Source organism: Equus caballus, chromosome 15 (assembly GCF_041296265.1).
Source record: "Equus caballus isolate H_3958 breed thoroughbred chromosome 15, TB-T2T, whole genome shotgun sequence".
NCBI classification, from domain to species: domain Eukaryota; kingdom Metazoa; phylum Chordata; class Mammalia; order Perissodactyla; family Equidae; genus Equus; species Equus caballus.
Window position 1 is genome coordinate 19,513,680 of NC_091698.1, and position 27,988 is coordinate 19,541,667.

The 27,988-nt window shown below is 47.8% G+C and overlaps 1 protein-coding gene and 1 long non-coding RNA gene across 17 annotated transcripts in view; one reads left to right on the plus strand and one right to left on the minus strand.

The window, feature by feature from the left end:
* LOC102150183 (uncharacterized) lies at positions 1–27,967 on the plus strand. 3 transcript variants are annotated; one of them, XR_011426235.1, is made up of 6 exons: positions 1–98; positions 6,711–6,817; positions 24,076–24,153; positions 26,504–26,655; positions 26,959–27,073; positions 27,387–27,967. It is a non-coding gene; the product is annotated as an uncharacterized lncRNA (long non-coding RNA). The 3 variants fall into 3 exon arrangements; XR_011426233.1 differs by having other exon boundaries at positions 26,977–27,073; XR_011426234.1 differs by having other exon boundaries at positions 26,997–27,073.
* Positions 1–27,988, minus strand: part of NCK2 (NCK adaptor protein 2) — a 135,745-nt gene that overhangs the window by 30,483 nt on the left and 77,274 nt on the right. For 9 of the 14 annotated variants that reach the window (XM_070235994.1, XM_070235992.1, XM_070235988.1 and 6 more), the window contains one exon: positions 7,562–7,803. In XM_070235994.1, coding sequence (XP_070092095.1) covers positions 7,562–7,787 — 226 coding nt within the window. In that variant the 5' untranslated portion in view covers positions 7,788–7,803. Of the gene's footprint in view, positions 1–7,561; positions 7,804–8,688; positions 8,813–19,045; positions 19,267–24,601; positions 25,176–27,988 lie in introns of those variants that run through there. The other 5 variants (XM_070235996.1, XM_070235995.1, XM_070235998.1 and 2 more) reach the window with 4 other exon arrangements.

Sequence of the window (27,988 nt, forward strand, 5' to 3'; positions counted from 1 at the left end):
ATACTTGAGTCATATCACAACAGAGACTGAAGCAGTAGGCCCGCGGTGGCAGGAACCACTCTGAGAACCCAGAGTCCCTGCTTCAATGCCGTGAAGAGGTGAGTGCATGCTGGGGAGGCTGAGGGGAGTGGTGTGGCTGGTCCTTCTGTGAACTGAAGGGCTGGCTGCTTGGAGAATGACTCAGGTTAGGAAGCATGTTTCAGTGACATGCAGAAGGGTTCGCAGTAATATTCTTATTCTTGCAGAACAGTCACCTCAGAAAAACAAACTATTTCTAAGACAAAGGCACCATGAAGAATCAGCTTCTCCTCTTATATATGTTATAGAATATACAAAACACAGTGAGCCACCCGACCCATGATGAGTCAGGAAGTGTCCACCCAAACTCACTGGTCAGTCCCCGTCCCAGCACGTGCTGGGATCAGCACCCTGTAGAAAGAGCCTGACATTTGCTGGACCAAGTGCGCTGTGACAGCCAGTACTGACCACAGCAAGAGGTCATCTGTGCGATGACTCTGATTATATATGTGCATGAATACTGAGAAAACACACACAAAGGATTACAGACACACTGATTATTTCTGGGTGATGAGATCACAGGTGAGGTAAGTTTTTTACATTTTTCAAATATTTTTGTAGTATGCCTGTCATAAAGGAATGGTTTTATAAAACACAGGCATTTCAGAGAGTACGATTCTGAGGAATACCCGTGTGCAGAAATCCGTGTCGTGCAAAGAAGCGGACCACACAGATGGCTGAGATGTATGCAGGCAGCAGTGCAGGGCACGACCGCTGCTGACGAAACTGCTGCCAACACACAAATCAATTTACAACAAAGATCTGTTCCCGTGACAGTCGGCTTCTGAATCATTTTAATGAATGGCTCCTGCGCCCCTCAACATTAAGGAACCAGCAGAGTCATCAATAAGTGAACCCCTGGGGGTTGGGAAGAAAACAGTGCTCAGTGAAGGAGCCGGTCCCCTAACACTTGAGGGGCTACAGCGGGGGTGGTGGAAACCGAAGCAGCCGTGCGGTGGGGCCCAGGAGGGAGGGATCCACCAAGACCAGAGCCCAGCAGGTCTCGTTCTCCCACACTCCAATCTGAGTCCCCAGTTCCCAGGCTGATCAACAATGACAGAGGCGGGAGTCGGGCAGACCTGGGTTGAATTTCAACCCCATCACTCACTCTGTGTCCTTGGGCACATCACTTAACTTCCAAGTTTCAATTTTTCTCACGTGAAAAATGAGGATACTATTACCTCCCTCTTAGGAGTACTGTGAAGATTAAACAAAGATGTACGCGGGCAGCTGGCACAGTATCTGGTGCAAATCAGGCACTCACAGAGAAATAACTATTACAGTCCACTCATTGCAGAAACGCATACAAAATCAGCTCTGGGGTCTTGGTCTGAATTTTTCTGCTTCATCAGCTTTTTGTTTGGCTTTGGGGAGTGGGCAGACACATTTTTCTGCAAGAAATGCCGGTCGAGAGCACAGGGAATGCTGGCTGTGGAACGTTCGGGCCTCTGGGCACCAGCTGCCATGGGGCCACCTGTGGGTCTTCCTGCCAGCGGAGGGCTCGGGGACCAGCGGTCTGGGACCCATCCTCAATACAACACAAAGACTGAAAGCTTGGCTGAGGTACGTGACAAGCTGCTCCAGAAACGTCTGGTCTCCACAGCAGGTCCCAGATAGAATTATTTATGTAGAAGTCTAAAAACTAAAATTCACTTAAAAATAGTACGTTATACAAGAAATCTGAATTTTCTGTCTCCTGAAGCATCCTACTGAACATTTCTGCTTCGTGTCCTGCCATCACTGAAACTCCGACAGGTCTCCCCGCCATGGCCCAGTTTCTCTTCCTAGTTCTCTAGTTCTGCGGCTCATTCATTCAAGCTCAAGACCCTTGAGTCATCGGTGACTAATACTTCTAGCTGTTCCACAACCAGTCAGCACAGAGTCCTGGGGAGTTCCTGCAAAAGCCCCTCCTCTCTGTCACCCTCCATCCCCTGGCTGAGCTCAGGACTTACGCTGTCAGGGTCACCTGAGGTCCCACCCCCAGCCTGCTGCTGACAGACTGCCCTCTCCAGTCCCCTCCTGAAGACCAGGATCAGGACACTCTGTGCGCCCTGTCTCCTCTGGGGAAATCTTTGGGGGTTCTCTTTTCAAACGGCATCAGGCCTAGTGTTCAGGACCTTCACAGTGAGGCGCACCCGGGTCACTCAGGACTCTCCAGCACTCTCCCTCACTCCAGTCCGGTTGGCTCACTTAATGTCCTTCCACACACCTCTGGCGTTCAGCCTCCAAATCTTTGCTCATGCTCTCCCTCCCTCAGCTGAAGCCCCAGCCCCTCTCATAAGTCTCAGCTCAGCCCTGAGCAGTCTTTACATGATTGACTTCATTCACTTCTCAACAATTTTACGAGACAAGTAGTCGCTTACTCATTTTACAGATGATGCAGCTGAGGCTTAGGGAGTTCAACAGCTTGCCCAAAGCCACTCAACCAGTGTGTGGCAAAGCCGGGATCTGAACGTCGGGGGTCTAGGACTCCAGAGTCTCCCTCCTAACTATCAGGCTATACTGCTTCCTGAAGGACAGGACAGAGGCTGGACGTGCACAGTCTAGTCCCAGTTTCCAAGAGGACAGGCAGGGACAGTGGTGCTGTTCCACTGCGGGCTGTCGATCTGTGCCGGTGTTACTTCCCAGTTACATCAGAAGCTTCAGAAAGTCAGGGACTAACCCTCACATCCCACCAGATGAAAGGACGTCTGGCCAGGCTCCCGCTGCTGATCTGAACATACCCTATTACGCCGTGCTGATCCCTCCAGAACGTGGGCATCCCTATTTCACAGCCTTTGGCTGTTGTTTTCAAAGTCACTCAGCAGGGAATGAAGGGGCTTACAAGGGATTTCCAAGGGACAGAGCGAGGAAGGGATAACTCAGACTCAGACCAGGCTCCCAGAGTCACAGCCTGCGGCATTCACGACCCACACTTAATTTATAATGAGCCACCTGTCTGGGGTTCAGACCTGATGAGAACATTTATAATCACAGCCAAGACCCACAATCCTGTGGTGTCTACACACAAATTCCCTCCCATCCCACACAACCACAGAGGTGGGAACCCAGGAGATCATTTCTGACTGTCACTCTCCTATTCCCGTTATAACTAAAAAGCATACACTGAACTGGCTGAAACAGTCTGGGCTGCTGCAGCAAGAAGCCGGGATTTCCTCACTCGCATGCTAGGGATACGGAGAGAACCCTCTGGATAATTAGAGAAAGTTCTGAATCGAGGACTAGGGGAAATCATTCTGATGAAGAATCGGTTGGACACGTTTACGCACGGTGTTATTCTCATGTTTGGGACCAATCTCGATCAGTGACACTGATCACTGACAGGCCTGTACCAAATTTGAGGCATGAAACACCGTAACTGCCAAGATAGGGCGGGTCACGTCTCCTCCGCTACGAGCCAACTATAGCCTGCGGTGGTTGCTAAACCACTATGTCTGTCCGTTCGTTTTAAGGCACAGAAAAGTTACAAGAACAGCACGAAGAACATTATTTTCCCTGCGCCATTTGAGAGTAAGCTGCCAGTGTGCCGTTCCATTACCTCAGTACTTCTTGTGTATTTCAACAACAGGGCATTCTCTCCGAAACCCCAATACAACCATCAAAATCAGGACGCTGACGTTGATACATGATTACTGTCTAACTCTCAGACCCCACTCAAATTTCGCTAGTAAGCTTTCATCTCCAAAATAAAGAACTTGGTTTCACTGAATTTTCCTCCAACATTCTAACTGATGTCTGCAAAGGAGTCCGATCGAACGCCCACCTACTAAACGCTGACATTCAACGTGGCAGAGTAAAAACCTCAAGTCTGAGCTCAAGTCTCACGTCTGCCGCAGACCTGTGACTAGCAGCGCGTTCTTGGGGAAGTCACCTACCACCCTAAAATCAATCAGCAAGGGTATGCCTCTAAGAAGCCTGTGAACGTCCCCCGCAGGAACCACTCCTCCCTGTCCAAAGGCAGCAGCTGCAGCGAGCAGCAGGCGGTTTCAGTTGGCGGGCCTTTGGGCAGCCCTCTCGGCAGCCTCTCTGCTCCTGGTCTGGCTTGGAGTCACAGAGGTGGGAGTCCCGGGGCTAACCGCTGGCAGGTTTCCAACTGGCCTCCCGTCTGGTCACATTGGGACAGGTGAGGAAAGAGCAACCCTGGGGGACAGGTCACTCCGGCTCCAGACGACAGGGAGGTGGTTAGCAACGGACCCGTGGGCCTTGGAACAAACCCTCAGAGGAGGCTCCTAACAGGTTATAAATGGAACTGTACTGTTCTGGGTAACCCAAGTCAGCACCTAGACCTAAATTAACCCGAGGAGAGTGAGCCTTTGGGGCTTTGGCGGGTTCCAGCTGCTATCATGAAGTGGTAACAAAAACAGTTCTTCAGTAGCCTGAAGGAAAATCTCTGAAAAATACCTCCCTGCGAGCAGTCTCCCCATCTCACAATTATAATTTAAAAACTTAATAATTAAATGATTTAATAATAAATTATTAAAGGAAAAGAAAGAACGTCAATCCTTTTTCAACAGAGAGCCCTTCCTATCAAAGGTACTGCTTTCTGGAAGTCACTTTACCAGAGGATGACACGTGATTAAATTCACCACCAACCTCAACACAGCAAGTCAGCGTAAGGAAGCAGGACAGCGCCCTACAGAGTTCCAGCGACCTGCGATCGGAGATGTGGACACACACTGATAACACGGGCTTTGCTGAGGAGTCCGGTGCTATTTTATTCCAAATCAGGTGTCTGCCAGAGAAATCTCAGCATGGACTTAGGAATAAGGCGGATTTCCACAGCAGTAAAAATTACAACTGTGGATGATGCCACAAGTGGCTATTAGAAGGTCAACAGATGCGGAGTAGTTTTCATCTGGTTTTCTCTCCTTCCTGTAGGCAGCAGAGATCACTTAAAGACTGACGTGCAATCCCACTGTAACTGACAGCACATTGGTGACAACAGTGTAACAAGAAGCCATGCACGCCTTGGCTCCAGTCTCCGTAGCAATGGAGACCAGGGCAGGCAGGAGGTGCTGAGGACTGTTTTCTCACCCTCCCTCCTGACCGCGCGGCCATGTCAAGTCTGCCTGTGGAGCAGTAAGAAGCCACTCGCCGTGGTGATTTCTTGTCGGGGTGCCTCCCTGCTCGCTGACGCTGCTCAAGAGGGCAATGGAAACCCAGACTGAGATAACAAGCTCTCTCTTTGTCCAACAAAAGTAAGGCTTTGGCGGAGTATGATAAACACATCAAAACAGAAAGATACACAAAAAGTGGGGGACATCTCTCCTTGGTGATAGGAATACAGACCCCCGAGAAACTGTGGCTAGACTGTGAATACCAACCGCTACTGACAGCTATGGATGCTCAAAGCATCATTTTATTTGTATTTTTACAATATATAATGCTTAGTACAAACGTTTCCAAGGACACGTGTGCCTGAGTTGAGACCAAAGCTTGGAGGAGAGCTGCCACTGATTCCATGGGAGAGGATCGCCTTGCACAGTGCAGCTCTCGAGGGCACGATGGGAGCCAAGGGGAGAAAGTTGAAGAAAAGCAAACTTTGATTCTATTTAAGGAAGAGCTTTCTAACAATCTGTGTTCTCCAAAAATGGAATTGGCTGGCTCTAGGAGGGGAAGTGTTCCAGCAGAGCTGGTGGCCATCTGTCAGGGGCGGGCCGGGCAGCCAGCCCGAGCATGGCTGGCTGAGCCTCCTCTCCTTCCAAGGGCCCAGGCACACGGGCACACTGAGCTGACCACAGCTGGAGAAAACATCAGCCTCTGGGTGAAAGAAGTGGGGAGGAGTTCCAGCCCGAGGCTCTGTCTTCTCACCTTCTAAAACTGAAGGAAAACAACGACAAGCTACTCAAGGGAATTTCTAGACAATTCATAGTGCTTATTTTACCTCCCAGCATTTCATTCAATTTCTGGGTATTTTGTTCTTTACTAGAATCTTGAGAATATATTTTTAAAAAATGGATAAGATGATAAAACAAGTCAAAAATACTTAGCATCTCCAAAAAAAGGTACTTTGGTGGGTAAGAGGCTGAAATTGGAAAAAATAAATCAAATTAAGCTCAGGACACTCAACGTATTTATCTATTCATGCTATCCGTATTTCTTCAACACAGTTAATTACGAGTTATAAGTATAGGACAACAATGTTTCTTTCAAGGGACTTGCTTGGGAAAAAAAGATAAAGGGGTCAGTTTAGCGGAAAAAGAATCAGATTGCTCATGAAAAATGGAATTTCTACATCAGACTCAGAATCTACAATAGCTGGTGAGCTGGGGTGATTCATACACAGATCTGAGTCCCACTTCTCTCTCCAAATCATGGAAATAACCTAATCCGCAACACAAAAGTCCTACCCAATAAATGAAGACTTTAAATGGTTCTGAAGAGAGCAGACTTCAGTGCATAAAATGAAAGATGAATATTTTGCAACACCCGTTACACTCAGTGTATAATTTTTCAGTTTCCCACCTCTTCCCCTCCCCTCAAAATGACACAAATGCTCTTGTTAGAAATAAAAAGGAAAAACTCAAGTATATGTAACACAGGTGATGATACTATTGACTTATTTCAATTTTCAATTGCAAACTCTTAAGTGATAACCAGCAATCTCGGGTCCAATCCACATTCTCTCACAGGAGGAGGCAACAAGAGCTTCTTCAAATGGCAGCTCAGTTTCGTCACTTCAGAAAGGAGAATTCCTGAAGTTATTTTCTCACATAACCTGAAGCAGTAACTACTGCAGGTGAGTCTGATATGCGTACAAAGGTGAGACTGGACACCATTAACTTCAGGGGATTCAAGGTGGCCCTTCCCCAGTCCAGATGTCAGAGAAGTGAAAGGCCTGTGAGAGGAAAGTCACACAAGGAGCCGACTGAGCTGAGCTCCCAGCTGTCCCCACCCCAGTGACCCTAGACGGCCTCAACATCACACTGGTGCTCACCCAGTTGCCACCTTAGCTAACACTGCGCAGGACTACGGTATGAAATGTCATCAATTTAAGAGAGGGAAGAAATTCACCCAGGGTTCAAAGCGCTTTACACTATCTCCTTCTCTATGCATAAATGCACAGGATTTTGCAAGAGAGAAAAGATTTGATGGAATGACATAGGCAGAGCCATTGACAGTTTTGGAGGGGGTAACCTCATCTCAGGATCCTCTAGAATATTGATGCCAGGAGACAGAAACATGTGCAGGGGTGCGAAACACACAGAACTGTCAACTTACATAAGACTCCAAACTCTAAAATCTCCAGGAAATGACAAACATGATATTTCTCCATCTTGATCTCTTAATTTTAAAAGATTTAAAAAAAGAAAGATGTCAACTAGATATCTAGAAAGATGTCAACATTTAAAACATTTTTTTTTTTTTTAAACACAAACTAAAAAGATGAACACTCTCCTCTCAAAAAGCACAAGGCTGCCTCGCCCTCCATCACGGGGAGCTGCGCAGCTCCAACCTGGGTCCTGATGCACTGTGCACTCACCTAGCGTGTCCTTCAGGTTCTTCACGAGGGAGCCCTTCTTCAGGCTGTTCTTCCTCTCCACGTAGTTGGATGGCACGTAGCCCGTCCTGTTGGCTGCGTTCCTCACCCGCCACCACGTCTTGGAGTCGTCCAGCAGCCACAGGCGTTCGTTCTTCTTGATGTCCAGCTCCTGGTCCTGTTGGGCTGTGTAGTCCCACTTTGCTATAACAATAACTTCTTCTGTCATCTTTCATGGAGTCCTTCTGCCAGCAAAACATTTGGAGATGCTCATTAGAGAACCAACCAAACCCTTTATCCTTTGCATCAACTTGAAAAATTACACACTGACAGCTTTTATTACAACTTAGCAACCCGTTTTCTCCTGGGTCTTGAAATACTCAACCTTAAAATGACCTTCTTTCAACAAGCCATTTTGTTTAGAAACAGCAATCTTATACAACAAATCTCAATTTCACACATCAGGAATTTTGCATGCTCTGCCCCCCACAAAAACTTCCAAAAAATTCTAAACAGCGTTATCTTAATTGAATGTGTTCGTGTAATTAAGTAACATCCGCTCCTTATAGTTGATATGTTTGCATTCATATTTTCAGGATATGCTGAATTTTATGAACATATTTAATGAACACAACACACCCAAACTATTCCCATAAATTAAAATTAAAATTAAAATTAAAATAAATGTAGCACTAACGCAATGTGGTATCCTGGATTGGATCCTGAAATAGAAAAAGGAAATTAGTGAGAACACTGGTGAAATCCAAATGAAGTCTAGTTAATAGTAATGTACCAATGTTAATCTTAGTTATGACAAACGTAACATGGTTACGTAGGGTGTTAACACTGGAGAAACTGAGTACAGGGTATACAGGAATGCTTTGTACTATCTGTGCAACTTTTCTGAAATGTAAAATTATTCTTGAAGTCTGCACATGGCTGTTTATGGCAGCTTCATTCATCATTGCCAAAATCTGGAAGCAATTAAGATGTCTTTCAGTAGATGAATGGATAAACTGTGGTACACCTAGACAATGGAATATCACTCAGCGACGAAAAGAAATGAGTTAGAAAGCCCTGAAAGCCATGCAGAAACCTGGAACGCAGACAGCTGAGTGAAAGAAGCCCACCTGAAGAGGCACCCACTGTCGGATTTCGCAGACTCGCTCCTTGACCAAACTTTAGTCAGGCTCCTCCGAATCCTCTTCCCAAACTAGTCCTCGCCTTTCGTACGTCCACGGCCATGTTTCCGTTGCCCAATTCTAGCAAGAATCCTGCTCAGCTGGTTCAGTCAGAATCCTCCACCCCCACCAAGAAGGTGCTTGCTCACAGGCCTGCCTTCAGGAAGAAGCCTTTTAGGTCAGTTTGGCCAGAGCCCTCCCTGCACCTCTGACGCTTCCTCCTCGTGACGTTCCATTCGTCCCCGACTCCACCCCGGGGTGGTAAATTCCCACTTGTCCTTCTTGTGTGTCGCAGTGGAGCCCCCTCTCTCTCTCCCACCGCAAACTGCCTTGCAGCAGTCCCCTGAATGAAGGCTGCCTGACTGTTCTCGCACGTGCCATGAATAACTTCTTCTTTTACAATTCCCCTACATGACATTCTAGAAAAGGCAGAACTATGGAGACAGTAAAAAGAGGAATAGCTGCCAGAGTGAGGGGCCAGGAGGGGTGAGCAAGCAGAGCACAGGGTTTGCAGGGCAGGGCAGCTATTCTGGATGATCCTACAACAGCGGATACACGTCGCCGTACATTTGTCAAAACCCAGCAAATGTGCAACGCCAAGAGTGAACCATAATACAAAATTACTCCACAATAAAAACTTGATTAAAACAACAACAAATAGATATATTACGTAACTAATTAATTCTGGAAGTGACAAACAGCAAAGGTACGACTAAGATGGACACAGTTATCACTACCGTGGCAGCTCCAGACTTCTTAGGGAGAAGATGGGTATTTTTTCAGCAGAAAAATTCAATAGTCAGTCCTTCAACTGACTAGAAGTTTCCTGAAAACTAGGAAGAAAAGAATAATGGAAAGACTCTTGACTAAGCCTCCCCTCCTCTCTGACAGAGCGGAGTTCCCACTGCTTCACAGAGACGGCTTCAGGATTACAGAGGGGACCGAGGGACACTGACTCCACAGAAGCAGGAATACGATTTTTAAATAATATGACACTTTCTACTAGATGCTCAAAAATTTATAAATAATACACGCTCTCTCCTTTCATGAATTCATTTCCAAATTTAGAGATAACACACCTTTCGGGAAGGAGGAAGTATTGAATAAACCTCATGCATAATGTATACAACGTCGAAGACGACAGCGTTTACACAAAGCTCATTTCCAAACTGCAGACAATTTTGTTCTCTACTTTCAGAAAATCTCAAGTCCACACCATGTATCTCTCTATCCTGACCTTTCCATCAGGTTAGACTTTCGAAAGTCAGAAAGCCAGTTTTCCTTTTTTAATAACAATGAGAGCAATAACAGGAATAGGGCTCAGAGAATATTCCACTTGAATATCAGGTTTGTTTCTTAATTACACAATTTTCAAGAGTTTATAATAAGAACAGCCTATCATTTAAGACCAATCAAAGCAACGTATTAATTTTCTGCATGACCTAGCTGCATGATCAGCAGTGAAGGAAGGAGCTGGCTTCCATGCACACGGAACATCACATGGCAGCTTAAGAAAATGCCAGCGCCCGGCTCCAGCACAGATCAGTGGTATCAGAATCCCCAGGACGGACGCCTGAGAGTCAGCAACTCCACAGCTCGCCAGGTGACTCTGACAGGCCTGGGCGGGGAACGCCCACGAGAGGGAGCCGGGTCACAACGCCTCCTCACAGCGGCTTTTCCTGGGGCAGCTGACCTCACACCAGTGGAGACGGAACGCTGGTGCAGGAAGTCAACCCTGAGTGTGGGACAGGCAGCTGACACACGCCAGCGCACTTCATCCAGGACACCCACCTTTCAGGGACGCGTCCTTCAGAGACTGAGGAGCGCAGAGATCAGTGACGTGTTAAATGACAGAGTCAGGAGCCCAGGTCTGTCAGCTCCCAAATCTGTGCTTGCTTCTAGGGGGGGTGAGGGTATAACATGCGGTCTGTATTTTGACAAGCTTATTCCAACCCAGGAAATCCAGGACCCTAGGACAGGTGAAAATAAAAAGTTCCGATGCACCAAGGAAGCCAGCCCCGGTGGGCCAGTGGTTGAGATTCGGCGCGCTCAGCACCACGGCCCAGGTTCACGTCACAGTCAGGGAACCACACCACCTGCCTGTCGGTTGTCATACCATGGCAGCTGCGTGTGGCTGTGATGTTGAAAGCTCTGCCACCAGTATTTCAAATACCAGCAGGGTCACCCACGGTGGACAGGTTTCAGCAGAGCTGACAGACTAGACAGACAAGGAAGAAGGACCTGGCCACCCACCTCCAAAAAACTGGCCATGAAAACCCTGTGAACAGCAGTGGAGCACGTCTGATACAGCGCCGGAAGGGGAGAGGACAGTGCAGAAAAACCAGGCAGGGTTCCGCTCTGCTGTCCACAGGGTCCTGGGAGTCAGACTCCACTTCACAGCACCAACAATAAATGCACCTAGGAAACACGGGTTTTGGTGGCTGCAACGGGTTTTAAACCTATCGTAATTGACTTATGAAGCTTCAAAAGGCGAGGCAATCAACAACCGCCTCACTTCAGCGAACTCTACCACTCAACACGGCAGGGAGCTGAAAGGACCGGTAACTGGGAGGTGGGGAAGGAGAAAAGGAGGCTGAGTTCAGGCTTGAAAGATGGGTAGGAAGGATCTGGGGGGGCGACACAGTTGGAGGAGGGCAATCCAGGCCAGAAAGGTGTCAGCAAGAGCGGTGGTGAGTAGAAGAATGAAGAATAAATGACACCGGAGAATCACCTAAAATGAAAAGTAGGGGCGGGCCCGGTGGTGCAGCAGTTAAGTTTGCACCTCCCACTCCGGTGACCCGGGGTTTGCTGGTTCGGATCCTGGGTGCGGACCTACGCATTGCTTGTCAAGGCATGCTGTGGCAGGCGTCCCACGTACAAAACAGAGGAAGATGGGCACAGGAGTAAGCTCAGAGCCAGTCTTCCTCAGCAAAAAGAGGAGGATTGGCTGCGGATATTGGCTCAGGACTAACTTTCCTCCAAAAAATAAAATAAAATAAAATGAAAAGTAAACAGGATATGTATTTCAGGACGTTTTCTCCTTTCTAAGCCGTTTGAGTGCGAAGTAAGGTACCCTTCCCCGACCCCACTCCATGACCCAGTATTTCTAGAGATGTCTGATCTTTCTTCTCTTTGCCAACACAGTCGGAAAGGCCGGCTGGAGGCCCATTCTATAGATCTGCATGCTGGGCAAGAGTTGAGATTCCACCCCTGAGGGTTTGGGAAACTGTTTCTTAGGTGCCCAAGAGAAGCACACATTATTTTCAGTTAAGAGTGATTTCCTATGGCATGACTGGCATAGGACTGGAGTTCACAGGATGGACTGGAATAGGAAGAGACTGGAAAAGAATCAAGATCATTCCACAATAAAATCAGACATACAAACTGACTTGAATTTCTTATATGGCAAAGCCCTAACAGAAGAAAGTCTGAAAAAGTACATTCTGACTACTGAAATTTTAAGTCAGAGATGGTATTCTGATTTAGTCTGATAGAATTATGAAGCTCAGACGCAAAGAGTAACACACGTTTATCACTCCAGCTTAGGCACTTCAAGGAAATGTCATTTTAGCCTTCATTCACTGCAGCTAGTTATCACCTGGGTCTAGCTAGCAGAAAGAAGGGCCACAAATCTGGCATTAGAGAGCCCAACTGTATCTTAGATGTCGCGCGACCGCTCAAGAACAGAGCTCAGCAAGAACCCCAAGTTAGACTGAAGAAGAACCGAACGAGCCCAGCTGCTTTTTCAAGTCTTAGGTGGGAGAAGATTAAAAAAGAGCCAAACAAACTAAAACAGCTATAAAAACTTCTTTGCTTCTTTGGCTGAACAGTCTTCACTAACTCCTAAAATAACAGCGATCCTATTCTAGGACCCCATTTTCTTTCTAAAAATGATCCTGTTAACTGCATCTTGCTGGGTTACATACTCTTCATGATGGCCAGGGTTCCTACACCCCCAGAGTGGTCACAGACATTTCCAAAGGGCTCTCAGGGACTGAGCTGGACCACTCGGTCAAGAGCCTGGGATTCTAAGCTTAAATGAACCATCTGCACGTCCACCTTGGACTTCACCTTCTTCAGTAAAAGAGGAATAACAGCACCTGCCCAGCTGCACGAGACGCTTCTGACGCTCAGGAGAACCATGACGATGTGGTGTTTAAGAGGGCGGGCTTCCGTGTCATACAGACCCGGGCTAGAGTCCTGCCATGCCACCTCGGCCCAGCTGCTGTTCTGTAACAGAACCTCACGTAGGAGCTTGTGAAGAAAGCCCTGAGCACCTGCCCAGCACAGAAGAGACGCAAGAACGGGAACTCTGGCCATAATTAAAACCCTGTGGACACTGCAGCACACTCTGTAAGTGTACGGTGGGGCGATGGTCCAGTGACCCCTCCCTTCCTGAATCAGGAGTTAGTAGGCACTGGCTATGCAGCATTCTTTCAAGCCACCAGGTTCCTTGGTGAGCAAGACAGACCGGTGTCTGCTCACTTGTGATTCAAGCCCTAGGCACAGGAACACCTGCTCAGAGACACCTCCCCTGACCTCCTATCTAAGATCGTTGTCCTGGCCTCTCCCCTCAGAGGTCACTTAGTGTTCAGCCTCTCACTTTACTCCCTGAATGGCACTTGGCACCACCTCAGATTACCTGTTCACCTCTTTTTGTCTGGGAGGCCCTATCGTGTGCTGACAGGGGCTGCTGAGGCTTCAGCCACCTGGGTTAATGGGAAACTCAAGGATAAGGCAGACTGACAACTGAAGGTTAGTATACGTCTGCCTCATTCACCCTTCTAGTGACTAACCAACGTAGCCCGCCACAGAACAGACAGGTCCCACAGCTTTAAAAGCTGCCGGTCCCACTTTACAATATAATCTTCCGTGGATGGAATATGATTTCTGGAACTCAATTCAAAACATATAGACGGAAACATGGGGAGACAGACAAAACAGATGTAACATTTCACCTCTAGGATATTAACTTGGAATTTCAGAAAAATTCATATGTGCACATGTGGATACAGACATATAAAAATCTATGTGTCTATGAGCAAATAATGGTTTAGAGAGTAACCAGGTAGGAAAAGAAATTAAGACTACACACAAAAAAAACCTGTCATTCTTATGTTAACTTTCAACATACAGCCTGAATTACTCAAATAATAATCCACTTCACCATGGGTCTTAAGGATTCTTTTCTTTGTAATATCTCACACCTTCAATGCAGTCAACCAATTATTACGGAAACTCACTCAAACACAGGCTTTCAGTAGACATGGTAGGAAGAGTAACGGCCCCCCAAAGACAGCCACATCCTAGAAGCCAGAACCTGTGAATATGTCAGAGTACATGGCAAAGGGCCGTTAAGGGTGCCCATCAGCTCATTGTGAGATGAAGAGATGATCCCGGATTATCTAGGTGGGCCCGATGTATCACATAGGGCCTTACAAGCAGGAGAGGGCGGCAGAAGAGTCCGAGACACAGAGATGCTGTATTGCTGCATTTGAAGATGGAGGAAGAGGCCACAAGCCGGGGAAGGGAGGTGGGTGGCCTCTGGAAGCTGGAAAAGGCAAGGAACAGATTCTCCCCAGAGCCTCAGGAGGAATGCGGCCCCACCAACACCTTAATTTTAGTCCTGTGAGACCCGTGTGGGACCCTCCTGAACTGTGAGAGTAGACCTGTGTTGCTTTAAATCTCCGTGCTTGTGGCAATTGCTACAGCAGCAACAGGAAACTAAGACAGTAACTATGATAAGGTCAGTCCATAAAAGAAATACTTTCCATGTCTTCCCTCATTTAGCTCAATGCTCCCCTCCCTTGGTGTACATTTGTAAATATTTTTAAACAGCACATTTGCATTAAGGAGACCTACTCAAAGAAACAGTCTTGGGAGCAACTAAAATGCCTTCTAAGTTCTTTATTAAAGTTTCAAGTTGTGTTGTAGATAAGCGACTTACCAGATGCCAACTAACCTGACAGGAGTTGGCAGGAACCTGTGGTCTCCTGTGGGGAACAGAAAGGCCAGTTGGTGGCTTTTTACAAGCAGTCTCACTAATTACAGCTCATACACCTCAACTTCAAGTAGGACACAATATGGAATCTAGTGGCTGTTCCAACTCTCAGTAAGCTAATTAAGCTGTGACAAGAGTCAAGGTCTTACTATTTCGCGGCGGCACAAAAATACATTCCATGTAAGAGAGAAAATAAACAACACAGCTCAGCCCAACCCACCTTCTTCCATAGCGAGGGAGCGGCCACAGCACAAGCTGCCATCTTCGAGGTGAGCAGGCACGGTTACCCTACGAGCCACTGACACTCCCCTCGTCCCCGCACCAGGCTGTCTCCTACGTGTGGGCTCGTCTGATGCTTACAGCGCCCTCTGAGGCAGAGGCGATCTACAGATAGGCTTAATGGATGATGAGACTGGGGCTCAGAGACACTAATAACTCATCCCGGTCCACAGGCTGAGCGCGCCTGAGCTGGGCTTCAAACCCACTGGAACGGTCTTATCACAAAGCCCGGGCTTTATCTAGCATCCTCTACCACCTGCTAGTGCTCCTTGGCAGCAGAATTTTGCAGCATGGCTAAAAAAAGAAGTCCCCAGGGTAAGGCAGATGCTGATAAACAAGAACTGAATTTCAATTTCATTTTGATAAATTGGTAAGAGAAAACAGCAGGAGCTCCAACCTTCCAAGAATGATCTGGGAAGGGTCTTGTTGGTCTTCTAATATTTCCTTAGAGGAGGGTAAAGGAAGGCTAGATTAGTTGAAGGTAAAAGTTTCCCGACTCCAGAACATAGGGTGGAAGAGCTCGGTTCCCCTGGGTCTTCCCCCGGGGGGAGCGTCACAGGCAGGCCGGTCAGGACCGCTCTCTCCCAAGCAGACTGTGGCCTCCCTGCAGCCACTCCCACTAAGCGCAGCTGAGGGTGCAGGGCAGAGGCGTCCGAGTCACTGAGACCCGCGACCTCTGCTCCACGGGGAGTTCTGGACAGGGTGTTTCTATGACGTGTTTTCTAACACTGGATAATAATCAAAGCCTGTGGCCTGTAAAGTCACGACGTCTTCGAGTCTGCAAAGGTTTCCGTTGTGGCCACCGACGTGACCCATTTCCACGAATGCTCCTCTCCGTTCAGGGAGAAGGCCAGGGTTTGAAATCCAGACTCAGCACCAACCAGGCAGGTGACTTTGGGGGAAACTGCTTAACCTATATGACCTCCACTTCTGGGTTTGTAGACGAGGTAGGATGAAATGACACAATCCACAGGACACAGGCAATACCCAGTCCACGCTGCATAAATGTTAGACAGTCCTGCTCTACCTACACCCACGTAACGCCAAATGACAAGACTCGCCGGACTTGAATGCAGCTTTCTCAGGGATTCAAAAATGCATTTGCTTTAGATTATGACAGCATCATTTAAAAAGAGAGAGAAAATTTAAAATAACAAGACGATAGCGCCATAAAATTGGGATGCCATACACTGTGAATTCTATTTAGGAAGTTCCACAAACAGACCCCAGTGGGTCTTGGGTACATCCCAGCTCCCACCGTGACCAGTACTAATGATATCTGCTTGTATTCAGCCTAGAGAGGATTTTCTTGTGTCTATGGTACCTACTAGAATATATCTTACAGATAAGGAGCTGTACCCAAGTACTACCAAAATATAAATTTAAAGTATTTGTTGATGAACAAAGACTTGTTCCAGAGAACCAACCAGTGAAAACAGATATTCAAGTACCCATGATGGGCGACTGTTGGCTTTTCCTTCTCCTCCTCTGCCGCCTGCTCCTCCCCAGTCCTCCTGGCCCCTGTCCCGCCCCTGGAGCTCTGCAAGTGTGCTCACTTCCCACTGCTGGCTGTAGGGCTCTCATTCCCAGGTCTCTATTTCTTGGGCTGTGGGGTCCACTGCACACTGGCAATTCCACCAGCCGACTGGACATATCCCGTGACCTCAGAGCAGCATTCACCACTTTTTAAAGAGTGATTACAGTACGTATTAGCAGAAGCTCAAGCATACAATATACCCCATGATTTCTTTGTTTAAATTGTGGCAAAATAAACATAAAATTTACCATTTTAACCATTTTTAAGTACACAGTTGAGAGGCATAAAGTACACTTATACTGTTGCACAACCATCACTACCATCCACCTCCAGAAACTTCATCTTCTAAAACCAACACTCTGTACCCATTACACACTAACTCCCATCCTGCTCCCCTGGCAACCACAATTCTACTTTCTGTCTCTACGAATTTGACTACTCTAGGGATCTCAGATAAGTAGAATCATACAGTGTTTGTCCTTCTGGGTCTGGTTTATTTCTCTTAGCATAATGTCCTCAAGGTTCATCCATACTGTAGCATGTGTCAGAATTTCCTTCCTTTTTAAGCCTGAATAATATTCTACTGAATAATATTCTACTGTCTAATAGACAATACATTGTTTATCCATGCATCCATCGACGGACATGTGGGTTACTTCCATCTCTTAGCTACTGTGGATATTGCTGCTATGAAGACAGGTGTGCAAACACCTCTTCGAGACCCTGCCTTCAATTCTGTGGGGTCTCCACCCAAAGTGGGATTGCTGGTCATACGGTGATTCTAGTTTTAATTTTCTGAGGAACTGCCTTACTGTTTTCCACAACAGCTGCAACTTGTTACATTCCCACGAGCAGTGCGCAAGGGTTCTAAGTGCTCCACATCCTCACCAACTCTTATTTTCTGTTTCTTTGATAGGAGCCATCCTACTGGGTGTGAGGTACACCTACTTTCCTAAGAGAACCTTCTTTTTAATGGATCCTCAGCAGGATTTGTTCGTGGATGGCAATTCTCAATTTAAAAACAAGTTATACTACTTTATAATAAATCTGGGGTTTCTGCTCACCCCTCTCCCCGTCTTATGCAGTGAATATCTACTATTAATGTATCCTTACTGCCAGGATCAGCCAGCCCCCAAAATTAAACCACAGAACAAAAATGCCTTAAAATTTGAGTTTATCAACCAGTTTTTAGGAGTTAATCACCAAGCAACTCACTGTCCTATGTGAAATGCTAGTACACAACTAGTATTCCATTAACCAGAGTCCATATTTTATTCAGATGTCCTTAATTTTTCCCTAACGTCCTTTTTCTATCCCAGGAGCTCCTCCAAAGACCACATCCCGTTTAGCTGCTGTAGCTCCTGGGGCTCCTCTCAGCTGCGACAGTTCCTCAGACTCTGCTTGTGTTGGTGCCTTTACAGTTTTGAGGAACGCTGTCAGCTGTTTTGTAGAATACTCCTCAGCTGGGTCTCGTCTGATCTTTTTCTCCTCATCAGACTGGGGGCATGAGTTTGGGGGAAAGACCACACGGTAAAGTGTCACTGTCACTGCATCACACCAAGGCCACACAGCATGGCCAGGACTCATCACTGTTGGTGTGGGCCTCAACTCCCTGGCTGAGACAGTGCCAGTGGGTTTCTCCACTGTCAAGTCATTCTTTCCCTTTTTCCATCCTGTGCTTTTTGGAAGGAAGTCTCTAAGCACAGCCCACACTCCAAGAGTGGGGAGTTATGCTCCACCCCCTCGAGGAGGAATAGCTCAGAAATTATTTGGAAATCCGCATGGGAGATTTGTCTCTCCTCCCGTGTTTTTTAATTTATTCAACCATTTATTTATATCAGTATGTGCTTCAGGATATTTATTCTACACTGTGGGCTACAATCCAGTACTTATTTATTCTGTTGCTCCTAATTGTTCTAACTTCGCTACTGGGAGCTCTTTCTGTTGACTCCTGTGTCCCTTTGACAGAGCCCATCATTGTGAGTGTGTGTGGTGTCCTGAGCACATCCTTACTTTCTGGCACCACAAGATACTCCAGGCTCATCCTGGGTATCTTCTGCTCCAGTCTTAAAGTCAATCTGGCGGGTTTACACATCCCATTGTTTGTACATTTTACACATGAGAGTTCTCCTGTGCTGACCAGTCCAGCTCCTGGGTCACAGTGTTGCTGAAGACAGTAAAAAAGCTATTTTGTGAGACTGATGGTATTTGATTTCAACAAGCCTTCCCTCCTGCGAAGCAATGCTTTCTAAGTAACGCCTTTCGCTGGGTCCCTAACCTATTTCTCAGTGTCTGCCCTGCTGACTATTCCCACTCCCTCCATAACCAAAGTCACCATCTTCGGCCACCTATTTCTCCTGCAGCCTATTTCCCGAGTCTCAGTCCCATCCCCCACCCTCACTAACCGGCTCCAACCCAGCCAGGCGTCCCTGTCCCTGACCCCACCTGCAGTCTGCGGTACGTACCTCATGCTCCCCAAGCATAATTACCTTTATCCTTGACTTAGGTGAGCCAAAACTCAGTAACACGTGCCAGGAGCACTTAAAGAAATCTCGGTTGCTATAAATCAGGAGTCTGACACGGCACCAAAAGCACCAAGGGGGCACTTAGCAAACTCTGGTAGCAGCTACTGGACACCTGCCCCGGGACGGCCGAATGTGCAGCAGCAGCAGCAATCACAACCCGCAAAGCAGCCCCATGTTATATCTCTGATCAGCGGCCCACGCGAGCCCTTGGTGCTGCCTGGCAGGACACTCTGTGTCCTAAGTGAACTTGCTCTCCCTCCGTGGGGGGCTGCTTCAGATCTTCTCCACCCACTAATATCTCCTCCCCTTCACAGTCTCTGTTGAGGAATGACCCTGCTTCTCCTTTCACCGAGAAAAACAGAGGCGATAAGAAGGAAACATCTACCCGTGCCTGTGAACACTCGGCTGTCCCTTTTGCTCCTGGCAAGCATCTGGGCGACCTTCTGAGCCCATCCTCCTCCGTGCCCTGGATCCACCCCTCCTGGCTCCCGCAGGAACCTGCTCCTCCAGTTATTCCCGCGCTCCACCTGTCATGAGCCTCTCTCTTTTCCATGTCATCCTGCCTACACGATGACAGCTGACCCTGTCCAGCAGCCATTTCTTGGACACGCCCTTCACTGGGCTCCCAGGCAGTCGCCCAGCCCTGCTTTTCTCCCTTCCTCTCTGACTGTTCTTCCTTGGTCTCCTCGCTGGCTCCTGCTGGTACTTCTGATCTAGAGATGCAGGAGCAGCAGGCTGTCTGGGGGCATCGACCATCCGCCCACTTGCTCCCTGGACGAGTCCATCTACCCTCTTGGCTCTGAGTGCCATCTACAGGCACATCGCTCCCAACTGTTGCCTCCACCTCTGCTCTCTCCCCTGGATGCCAGACTTGTTTCCCCGGCTGCCTACTGAACACCTCTGTCTGGAGGTCTCATGTGCACTTCAGACTTCACATGTCCACATAAAACTCTTCATTCTCCCCACCAAAAACAAAAGAAAGCTAATCAAATGAACAACCACAACAAAAACCTGTGTCTCCCACAGAGCTCTCTTCTGAGTAAATGACATATATGACAACCATTCACCCAGCTGCTCATCGGGCCCAAAATCTTAGAGCCATCCCACAGACTCCTGTCTCTCACACTCCACCCATTTCATCTGCAAACCCTACAGGCTCGCCTTCAAAATACATCTGATTGCAACCAACCTCACCCTCCCCGCCCTGCTCCAAGACAGCAGCAGCCCTGGCCGGGACTAAGTCACTTTCTCTGAGCTGATCCTTGGTTCCACCCCTCCACGCAACTCCCAATTGGCTTCCCTAACAGCAGCCCCATGATGCTCGTAAAGCAGCTGGTGATTTGTGTCGCTCCTCTGTCCAAACCTCACTGCAGCTTCCCGCCACACGAGGCTTTTAATCGAAGCCTAAAATGCCCTGACTCTGGGCTCCTTCTCCAAACCACAGCCTGCTCCTCACGCTCGCTCTTCCTCAGAACAACCAGGTGAGCTCCTGCCTCAGGCCTCTGCCCCTGATGCTCACATGCTCCTCCCTGAGACAGCTCTCTGCACAACTCTGTTCCTCCACGTCGTTCAGGCCTGTGATGCAGTGTCACCTCCCGTGCTCCACTCTCCCTCTCTCATAGCCCGTCCCTGACGAACCCCAGCTCTCTGCCAAGCCCAGCTGCCCACCTTTCCTAGAAGAGCTTCTGCGTCACCACCATCCCCGCCACCCCTGCTGTTTTCTTCTTTCCATGCCACTTACCAGAACTTCACACATATTTTTATCGATTGTCTATTTTCTCTCACTGACTGTAATTCTGTGAGGACAAGGCCCTCGCCTCCTCGTAAACAGAACGCTCAGCAAGGCCTGAGCCTGTGTGGCACTTGGCAAGTACCGGAAGGAGTGAGCGGGCGAAGGGCCTGTGACGCTCTTTATCAGCAGCTGCTGGTGGCATGTCCACCACAGGAATCCACGCGTGGACAGAGGACGCGGATGGGCTAGTGTGTCCTACACCGAAGTCCTGAATTGCCGCTGGATTCAAATTTAAGATGCTTCATCTAAAACCATCTCACCTTTTGATACAGTCATTCTTATTCTACATAATAAGGGCTCTTAACTCACGACGGAAGCCAGGGAAGAATGCCAATTAAAAATTTAAATTTTATACTATTCAGCTACTTTGAGTAAAAGGGTGAAAGTACATGGAATATACATAAATATTCATGAAATGCAGATCAATAATGAAGAGTGAATCTGCTCTCTCTTTCTAGCAACTGATTAGTGCAGCAACAGATAACGAAAGACAAGTTTAGCAAAGCTCATTAAACTACTGAGAAGGCACAGTCTAAGACTAGATCACAGACGTGGCAAATATAATTTAAGTATGGTAGTAAAATTCCAGCATGCAAAAACTTTGTATTTATGTTTTTCAACCTCAAAATTTAAAAATACGTGTTGAACACCGAAACAACACAAAATGGATATGGCCCTCTCAGCAAAGCTGTGAGAACACCACATTCCCTTTTACATGAAAGCATTAAAGTTTATAGAGAGTGGTATCCATTGTTGGCACAGAAAAAGACTCTCTTCCAGTTAAAAGAACATCTGGATTCTCAAGTAGGAATTATTCATTTTCATAGATCAAAATATGATGATATATACTTGTAAAGAAACCATTGTAAGCAGTACATATAATGACAAAGGACTGGTATCCAGAATATATAAAAAACTGTTACAATTCAAGAAGAAAAAGACCAACACTCAATTGAAAAGCAAGTAAAAGACACGGTCATTGTACAGAAGGGCAGTACAAATGGTGAGTAAGCACAAAAAAAAGCTCGATCCTCTGCCTAATTTGAGATCACAGTAAGATACCATTCTACCCTAAAGGGATAAAAACGAAAAAAGCTGATAGTGTTAGGAAGGCTGTGAAGCAATGGGAATGCTCATATTCTGCTGGAGAGAGTAAGAAGGAATAACCACTTTGGAAGACAATTTGGAATTATCTTGTGCAGCTGAACACTGACACCCTGTCCCAGGCAGCAATGCCACGTCGAGTTACAGGCAGCAGAGAAATGCCAGCACTTGTGTGTCAGGGGACCTGCACAACAGGGCTCCGAGCAGCTCTGCTTACAACAGGTGACGAAGAGAAATCCATCACTGAACCAACAGGAAGAGGGAGACGTGGGTGACAGCCACATCCCTCAGCATCACTCAGCAGTGAGAGGGAAGAGAGCCTCCCCAAAGTACACAGACGATTCTCAGAAACCATGCTGAGTAGAAAAGCCAAAGGACTACATCCTCCACAGTTCCATTTTCACAAAGCCCTAACACGACCAAACTGAACAATGCTGTCTAGGTTTACACATGCATGTGGTGAAGCTAACTTTAAAAAGCAAGGGAGAGGCCAGCCCCGTGGTGTAGTGGTTAAGTTCGGTGTACTCTGCTTCAGCAGCCCAGGTTGGGGTTCCAGGCAGACCTACACCACTCATCAGCCACACTATGGCAGCATACCACATAAAATAGAGGAAGATCGGCACAGATGTTAGCTCAAGGTGAATCTTCCTCAGCAAAAAAAAAAAAAAAAAAAAAAAAAAAAGCAAGCAAGGGAATGAATGAGTAAATAAATAAATGGGGGAGAAGAGACAAATTTCCCCAGAAGAATCGTAAACAAATTATGTAGCCACTCCCCCTCAAGGAGGTGGAGTGTAACTCCCCAGCCCTAAGCGTGGGCTGTGCTTAGACTTCCTTCCAGAGAGGACAGCATGAGAAGGGGAGAAAGCTGACACACGGGGCCTCGGCCAGGTGACCGCAGCCAGCAGCACAGCGGTAAGTGAGATGGACAGTACATGCCCTGGATAGGATGCGATGAAAACAGCTCTTTGCCTCCAGCGTCTTCCTCCCCAACCCATAACAGCAGTCTAAAGACGAGAAAAACATCAGACAAATGCCGTCTGAGGAACACCTGACAAGGCCTCCTCCAACTTTCACAGTCATCAAACCCGGAAAAGTCTGAAAACCTCACAGCCTAAGGTCCCACGACAACTAAACGTAACGTGGACTCCTGAGTGGGTCTCTGCACCTGGGGATTGTCTTTACTCTGAAATGTATATTATCTGATATTAATATAGATCCTCCTGCCATCTTCTGACGACGATTCACGCCACGTGGAGTATCTTCTCCACCCTTCCAGTGTCAACACATACACAGACACACATACACGAACACGCATATAGTGTCTCTAAAGTGTGCCAGGGTGTGATGGGGAGACAGAGAAGCCGCTCAGAGGCAAAGTCAGATCTGTGCTGGAATGGAGGGGACTGTGGAGACAGGTCTGAAAGGGCCCAAACCCAGGGGCCCAGGACTGCTCAAAGGAGTTCAGAACCCTTTACCGGGTAATCGAACCTGGCTCTAATTTGAGAATAAGAATTTTCTGGTTTATTAGTTATATTTTTGCAGAAAAAACCCTGAGTGATCAGATATTCTATACACCAGCCTGATAAGTTTTCCATTCCTGAGACAGTCAACATGACAGGCCTCCCCACAAATGTCATCTGCACGGGGACAGAACTGGGCCTCCTGGGGTCAGCCTTCAAGGGACACAGGACACCTTAGCCCCAAGCTCTAGAGTCGTAAAGGACACAATGCAATCACTGGTTAATCAGAAGATCTGCCGGGATCTTGCAGTGCCGGAGCCCCAGTCCTGACCATCAGGACGCTAAGATATAAGGGACTTCGATCCTGAGGACTAGGAGGTCTGGCTGTGGAACATTGCAAACATCTTCAGGATGTGATGTAACTGACAGAGAAGGGCTCACTTTATGCATGTCGCCTTTGTAAAGTAATAATTATTTCACATCCTTCTGTGCTCTGCAGGTGACCCAGATACTGGCCCTGCCAGGCAAAAGTAAGGCTCTGTAAAAATCCCTAAAAGAAGAGAAATTATTTCCCTTTCGCACAAAACAATATAGACTGCTATGCGATTTCTCCACTAACCCTGAGCCCTGTCTTCCAGGAACTCACCATCCCAAGCTGGAATCTCCAAAGCAGAGAACACAAGGCATGGAGAGAAAGTATTGGCACTCCTTTTCTGGTATGTTCTAAAGCACCACAACGCCCTGCACTGTTTCCTCATTATATTTTGTTAGATTTCTGTGCATAAGACGAGTCTCCCTTGAGGGTGAGCTCACTGTAAGGATCAGAAATCAGTACGGCCAATAAACACTGTAATTAGTCACAGAATGGAATTTTTTTTAAGTCTCGTGAATTATCTAAAGTGTGCCTATAGGAAAATCCTCCCACGGAGGACCTTGGAGGAGAAGGTACCTTTAAGGAGACCAACGTAAACATACAGATGCCCAGGCCGGTCCCTTGAGCCCACTCCAGGTTGGTCCCGAGTGGGGCCTGAGCATCCTGGTGACTCCTCCAGGAAAACGCACAGCTCAGAGAGCACACAGGGGTGACCTCGCACAAACGTGAGTGAGGCACATCTAGGAGACAGGAACACGCGTGCTGACACTCGCCTCCCCCTCTCTCCTTACCTCTCCTGTGCTCTCTATCCCAAACCAGCCTCTCTCTCTCCAGGTGGCAGGGGATTTAAAATCCAGGGTCCAGGTCAGCAGTTTCCAAACTGGCTGATCAGTATGACTTGGAAGAAGCTTTAAAATAAAGCAACAAAGTGCAGGCTTCCCAACATGTAATTCCTGGGGTGGGGACTGGGCCCGGGGTCTGTTTTCAAAAGTCCCTCCCGGCTTCTGAGGAGGAACCAGGTTTGGGAACGGTTTTGATGAAAGCGTTTACACGAGCGGTGCTCCCCTGCACCAACACATCTGAATCCCGGGGAGCTTCTAGCACCAGAAGCCCAGGCCACCCCTCCACCCAGGTGGTGGCTCCCTCCCTGAGCAGCCAGCAGCACTGACTGACGGGGCTCCCTGGGAGCCGTATGCTCGCTTCTAGAAAGACAAGAGCGAGGCAGAGGCCCCAGTACACACGTCTCCACTCTGTTCCCAAGCACCTAACCAAGCGTCCAGCTCCTCCATGCCTGGCCCCACTCAGCCAACAAAAGCCAGCAGCACCGGCAGCGTGTAGCTCGCGGAGATCCCTGCTCCCTTTTCTGGAGCTGAGACTCAGGTGGCAGATGAGCGCCTGAGTTCACTGCAATCGGGGGGAGGCGGGGGCTCCAATGGGGTCTCACGCACCTGGAACGATTTGTTCCACAGAACTCTGTGGGGGTGTAGCAGCCAGGCTTGTGGTACAAAACTGTCCGTGCAGTACTGTTCCTAGAAATCCAAGGTCACAGAGCCGGCACTCACCTCGTCCCTCCTTATCACTGTCTGGGACATTAAGGCCCAGAGGTTAACACATAGCTGTGACAAGAACTACGAGCAGATGTCAGTCCCTGTGCCACACACTCGGCACTCTCTCCAGAGGCCTCTGTGCCAAGCATGAGCTGAAGAGGCTTAGGATCGAGCCACTGGGAACATACAACCAACGTTTTACAAAACCATCCTAAATATGAGTTTTCGGACTATCAGATGTGGTCATCTGAAGATGGCCTGTATTTAGCTTCTCCCACAAAAGAGGCCTCCACCAGACCCAGGCTGCCGACAGGGAAGGCGCCCCTGCCTCAGGCTCCTGGCTCAGCGGCTCTCCCGCTTCCGACCTCGGTGTCTCTCAGGCTTCGTAAGCACTACAGAATTGGCAACAAATCCTCAGTACCATCAGAAGCTGCCAGGTCCCCACACCCTCTAAACAGGCCAGTCTCACTGGGGAGGGTCTCAGGTCTGTGTGTTTCCCACTGAACCCCCATGAGTGCCGGGGGCTGAGCAGAAGCAGCCTCTATGGAACGTGCCCCCAGCAGACTAAGCTCTCTGCTTCCCTGGGGTCGTGGGTCTGGCCTGGAGTCCGCCAGGGCCCTGGGCGGCTCCTGACCTCGGCCTGCCCACACTGTGGCCTGGGCAGTCTGCACACGCAAAGGTCGGAGACTTAAAAAGTAGGATCCCCCATCTTCTTTTAGAGAGCAGTCAGGCTCAAATCCAACTAATTAACTTTTCACTGCTACCGCTGGTCCAGTTTGACTCTCTGAGAGGCTGGGAAGGCAAATAAATGTCATTTCACGGGAGATGCAGGGTGACCCCCACAGCCACAGACCTGGCAGGGGGACAGGGTCACCTCCCCCTCGATAAGCACTGACGATTACTGGTCTCCATTCACAACTTGCTGTTTTTAAGATCTTGCTTGTTAACACAGCACCAAAAAAGTTTTCCTTAAACTGTGATGTTTTACGTCCAGTTTATTCATAACGTTTTTATAACCATTTTAACACGTTGAAGCCAATACCTTTTCCAAAGAAAACATTTACAATGTTATAATAAAAGTCAACTGGAAAATTGATTCCGATAGGCAGAAATCTAAACCTCAAGGTGCTTTTTCACCATCTACAGAGGCACACCAGTGACATGAGAAGGCAGAGGCAAGAGGTCCCTGGGACCACCACCAACCCTGCCCGCAGTGTCCTGGGACTACCAGACATGTTACTGTGGAAGTCAGCTCCCCAGTTTTCCATCTACCTCCTTCAGATCTGCACACACGGCGGGTAGGTCTGTAAAGTAACCCTCATTACTGCTAGAGCAGTTTCTTTTTCAACTTTATTGAGGTATACTTAACATACTGAAAGTTGCACATATTTAATGTATACAATTTGATGAGTTAGGACACCTTGATATCATCACCACTAACAAGGTAATAAACATGTCCCTCACCTCCAAAAGATGTGCCCGCTCCAGGTCTAGTTAGCTAAAAGCTACACACACAGTAAGGATATACTCTTTGTGTCTCTGGAGGCGGGAGGCCAAGGAAAAACACTTTACCTTTCCTAATTTTGGACCCGCACATGCAGTAACAGTCTCATTTACAGCTGTGCGGCCTGTTTCCTAGTATATGGCTCTGTCCCATCTATGTCATCTACGTGTCTGGTCCAGGGACTCTGAAAGCAGGACAAAGAGCACTGCGAGGTGAGTGCATCCATAATCCAGCCCGCAGACATGAGTCACGGGTCACCCTCCACCCTGTGCCGTATTTGGCAAGTAAAGTAACCTCTCCTGGCTCATTTCTTTCTTTTATAAAATGGGAGTTGGGAGGCGGAGAATACCCACATCACCAGATCTGAAAGAGAATTTGTGAAAATTCCTTTGTAACCTGTAAGGTACAACTCAGAGAACAGTGGAGAAATAACTGGAATGTTATGAATTCAGCTTCTGCAATCTGTCAGAGGGAAAAGACGGTGGGGGGGATTTGCTTTTCTGTATGTTTAATTTTTTTCTCCAGCTTTCTAGAAGCCACACTGCTAGGGCACGTCAGCTAAGGTAGAAAAGAAAAATGATTGACCAAACTTTGATCATCACCTCAAGGATCAGAAAATGATTTCATTGACTACATAAAGAAACGTTACATCACAATTCTATGAAGCTCTGCTCTGCACACACGTGCTATGGCCATGGATCACGGGGACAACCACACCATACATCTTACAGGAGGTGTATACGGTCCTCTTGCCTGTACAAGTAACTTCTCCTTCAAAGGTCTGTTTCGTAAGTTGGGAATCACCAATAAATACCAGGTGCCTTTGAACACGGTTCAGGAACAGCACAAGTGGAAGTTCGGGGCCTGTTCCCGGCCTCAACTCGGCCCTGAGCTGACGAGCTGACCCTGGGACTTCAGAAGGTACTGAGGCCCTCCAGGGGATTTGGGTTCCTGTCTCCTGCCCCTCCAACCCTTCCCAAAGCCTTCCATCATGCTGCTTTCCTTAAGTTTCCAAAAGGGACTTGTGTCCAATCTATACTTGGCTGCTGGAAATTTTGCTAGGGGAAAAATAAATAAATAAAATTCATGGTCCAATAAGAGTAAAAGGCTTTGGGTCAGGAAGATGT